Source organism: Emiliania huxleyi (genome assembly GCF_000372725.1).
Source record: "Emiliania huxleyi CCMP1516 chromosome Unknown EMIHUscaffold_12, whole genome shotgun sequence".
Lineage (NCBI taxonomy): Eukaryota > Haptophyta > Isochrysidales > Noelaerhabdaceae > Emiliania > Emiliania huxleyi.
Genome location: NW_005201392.1, coordinates 363632 through 367905, shown reverse-complemented (window position 1 = coordinate 367905; position 4274 = coordinate 363632). Strand labels below are relative to the sequence as shown.

General features: G+C 66.5%; 1 protein-coding gene across 1 annotated transcript in view; it reads left to right on the top strand.

The window, feature by feature from the left end:
• Positions 1-1143: 1143 nt before the first annotated feature.
• EMIHUDRAFT_351637 (hypothetical protein) overlaps positions 1144-4274 on the top strand; it is a 5370-nt gene continuing 2239 nt past the window's right edge. Inside the window, exons 1-7 of the mRNA XM_005790423.1 lie at positions 1144-1657; positions 2080-2245; positions 2394-2471; positions 2791-2854; positions 3007-3089; positions 3628-3723; positions 4110-4265. Coding sequence (XP_005790480.1) covers positions 1179-1657; positions 2080-2245; positions 2394-2471; positions 2791-2854; positions 3007-3089; positions 3628-3723; positions 4110-4265 — 1122 coding nt within the window. The 5' untranslated portion in view covers positions 1144-1178. The remainder of the gene's footprint in view (positions 1658-2079; positions 2246-2393; positions 2472-2790; positions 2855-3006; positions 3090-3627; positions 3724-4109; positions 4266-4274) is intronic.

The window sequence follows — 4274 nt, the reverse complement described above, 5'->3', positions numbered from 1 at the left end:
CGGCGAGGAGACCGAGGGTGGATTCGGCGACAGGTCCCGCATCGACAATCGAACATCGGCACCGTAGGTCGGGGAGGCAGCCCGGGCACATCGGAACCGGTATGCGCGAGAATGTGGGCCAAGACTGGGCTGAAGCCACACAGACAGACGGCAACATCAAGCTGTTTCATGCACCTCCTGCTCCTGGTCGCAGGTACCTTCCCTGGGTGGAGATGCGCAGGGCCGGCCCAGGCATTGCAAAGTGGGTTGACAAATCAGTTGGTAACACTACATGCAGGACGCGAACCGAGAAGGCGCCACATGGTCGACTTCAATGAGAGCGAGTCGGCTTTCTTGGTTGTGAGATCAACCAGGGGCGTCTGGTTCGACAACCCCCACGTGTTCCATCGGAGCCTCGCAAATGTGCCAATCAGCTTTTGTTTCGCGCCTGAGGAGGGGGCCCAGGTTCAGACCGAGCTCGGGCCAACGGCTTTTGTCAAGGCCGGCATCACGTCGCTGCCGCCTTCGCTCCTCGGAGCTGAGGTGCGCACGCGCACGCCAGGATCGGCATTGTCCCTGCGGTGTCCCCGTCTCCAAACATTTACGTTTCTCCCTCGCGCAGGCGTGCGGCGTCAAGAACAACGTCGTCGTGAAGAAGGAGGCCGCCACTGAGGAGGCCGCCTGTCCGAGGAGGCCGTCGTCACCGAGGTGTCCGCCACCGAGGAGGCGACCATCAAGTCCGCCGCCGGCGAGGTGTCCGCCGCCGCGGAGGAGTCCGCCGCCACCAAGTCCGCCGCCGCCGAGTCTCCCGCCGACCGAGAAGGCCGCGCATTCTGCAAGCGGATCCGGCGCCCACAGCTGCTGACGCGCCTGTGTGCGTGTGCACAGGGCATCACCGAGTGGACGACCCCCTCAAAGTCGCGCCGCAACAACGAGCGCAACGAGCGCAAGGAGGCGTCCGCCCCGATCGACTGCGGCAACGGGTACGGGGCCCTGCTCGGGTCGGGCGGCAACGAGGGCATCGTCGGTGGCAAGGCGACGTCCAAGGCGACCCGCAGATCCACGCCGTCGGCCACAAACTCGTGCTCGCCGCCTGCATGTGCACGTGAAGCACACAAGCAAGGCTGAAAATTCTTTTTTTCAAGAGACGCTCGGTGTTCTGATCGTATTTTGATCGACCCGCCGCTCTCAGGGGGCCTATGTCCAAGACCAAAGGGCAGGGTGATGCAAAGATGACTCCAAGGGGCAAGCATATCTCCAACGTTGACGACGCGTACGAGGCCCTCAAAAGCGGCGGTAACCGCGACCTCGTCGGCGAGTCACTCGCCGAGATGCAGCGGAGGTCGGCAGACGACATGGGCCGTGCAAAGGTGCTGCTTGACATGGTCGACAGGTCGAGGGGGCGCCCGGGCGGCCCACTGGAGCGCGCCACCAAGGCGAAGGAGCAGCCCAGAAAGTACTCCGAGAGGCAGATTGCGGAGTGGCGCGCGCGCGTCGAAGCGCTCTGCTGCCCGGCGCCCGGCTTCGTCATGAAGTGCAGCTTGACGGGGACGCTGCCGTGGCTCGGCAAACTCAAGGAGGAATCGGACATCCCCCCGAGGGGGGGGGGGGTCACCCGCACCCACGCCTTTTTTACCGAGGCGGGAGGCGGGGAAGGCCCCCTCGACGACGAGGAATGGTGCGGAAAAGAGCCCCCCCCCCCCCCCCCTCTCACAACCGCCGGGCCCGCCCTCGCCCTCGCCTGCCTCGTCCGCCCCTCGCCCACCACCGGGCGCCTCTCGGGAGCCCGCCCGCGCGGCCAGTCGTCTCTTCCCATGATGCTGACGTCTCGTCACCCTCGCACACACACACACACACCGCTCACCCACGCGCACCGGGCCTTGCACTTTGAATGGCGCGCGTGAGGCTCCTGTCTCTTAGACGTGGAGTCGCGGGGACTGCCCCCCCCCTGCCCCACCACCGCGAGCGTGTGTGTGGAATCATTGCCCCTCCCTTCCCTTCCCTTACCCCCTCACGGGCTCACCCTCACCCAGCCCCTCACCGCCCACCCCAGCCACAACCCCTCACCCCAACCCCAACCCCTCCCCAACCCTACCACAGGTACGACATGGACCCCGACCGCGGCCACACGCTCCGGCGCAACGCGCGCGCGCAAGGAGTTGTTCTGCCCGAGGGGCACCGGGGCAAGCGCCAGGCGCCCTCCGAGGGGGGCAGCTTTAAGCTCGACTTCGAGAAGGCCCCGCGCACCGCCGCTCGCCCCGCACACGTCCCACGACACGCCCCACGTCACGCCCACGTCCACGACACGCCCCACGACACGTCCACGACACGTCCACGACACGTCCACGACACGTCCACGACACGTCCGCGACACGTCCACGACACGTCCGCGACACGCCCCACGACACCCATAGGACGTGCACCGCGTCAGCGCAGCGGAGGAGGAGGAGGAGGAGTTTGGAGACCTGCCCGCCATGGACCCCGCCCTCAAGGTACAGCCGAGATGCCGCCGAGATGCCGCCGAGATGCCGCCGAGATGCCGCCGAGATGCCGCCGAGATGCCGCCGAGATGCCGCCGAGATGCCGCCGAGATGCCGCCGAGATGCCGCCGAGATGCCGCCGAGATGCCGCCGAGATGCCGCCGAGATGCCGCCGAGATGCCGCCGAGATGCCGCCGAGATGCCGCCGAGGTGCCGCCGAGGTACAGCCGAGGTACAGCCGAGGCGCACAGCCGAGGCGCACAGCCGAGATCTCGCCCAAGATCTCGCAGACTTGCCCGACACGTCGGGGGTGGCTGCTGCCCCCGCACAGGCGGAGGTGGTCGTGTGGCTAGCGGAGCGCGAGGAGGCGCGGCAGCCGGACGGCACGCTGCAGCGTACAGTCTCACCTCGAGTCACGCCGCGCGTTTCTTTTCTTGGCGTAGGAGCGGCGGCCGGACGGCACGCTCGCGGGCGCCGCTGCTCGCACGACACGCGGGCGTGCAGCGCGCGAGCTGGAGGGGGGGAAGGGAGGAGGGTGGCGATATAGGCCGCTCCTCGCACGCGGGCTTGGCGCACGAGCTCGAGGGGGCGGAGTTTGAGCCGAGGATGGGCGAGACTCTCAAGGCGCGCGTCCTTTCGAGAGCGGCTCTATAGCCAGAGAGGAGGCCGAGAGGAGGCCGAGAGGAGGCCGAGAGGAGGCCGAGAGGAGGCCGAGAGGTGGCCGAGAGGAGGCCGAGAGGAGGCCGAGAGGTGGCCGAGAGGAGGCCGAGAGGTGGCCGAGAGGAGGCCGAGAGGAGGCCGAGAGGAGGCCGAGAGGAGGCCGAGAGGAGGCCGAGAGGAGGCCGAGAGGTGGCCGAGAGGAGGCCGAGAGGAGGCCGAGAGGAGGCCGAGAGGAGGCCGAGAGGAGGCCGAGAGGAGGCCGAGAGGAGGCCGAGAGGAGGCCGAGAGGAGGCCGAGAGGAGGCCGAGAGGAGGCCGAGAGGAGGCCGAGAGGAGGCCGAGAGGAGGCCGAGAGGAGGCCGAGAGGAGGCGGGAGGTAGCCGAGAGGTGGCGAGGTCAGGCGAGATCAGGCGTTCGAGGCCGAGATGCCCAAGCGGCTGATGGAGAGGGACACGTCCGCGACATGTCCACGACATGTCCACGACACGTCCGCGACGCGTCCCCCGCAGGGCGACATGCTCAAGTGGCTGATGGAGAGGGAGGGGGTCGTGCCACCCGACTCGGAGCGGGACTCGTACGCCGCGCTGGAGGCGAGCAGACACTTCGTAGACACTTCCAAGTGATACGCGACTCGTACGCCGCGCTGGAGGCGGCGATCGGCACACACACACACACACACAGAGACACACGCACACGCACACACACACACACACACACACACACACACACACACGACACACACACACATACACACACACACACACACACACACACACACACACACACACACACACACACACACACACACACACACACACACACACACACACACACACACACACACACACACACACACACACACACACACACACACACACACACACACACACACACGTCACGCACACGTGCACGCACGCACGCACATACACACACACACACACACATACACACACGCACAGTGCACCACACAGATGCTTGCACCCACTCACAGGCGGAGATCCACGCGAAGACGGGCGGCTTTCAGCTCGACCTCGACAAGGGGAAGAGCCTCCAGAAGGGGACAATGGGCTCCATCAACACCGAGGACGCCCCCCCCCCCCCCCCGAATCGGGCCACCACTTCGATTTTTTTTGCAGAACGCGCCTGTGTTTGAAAA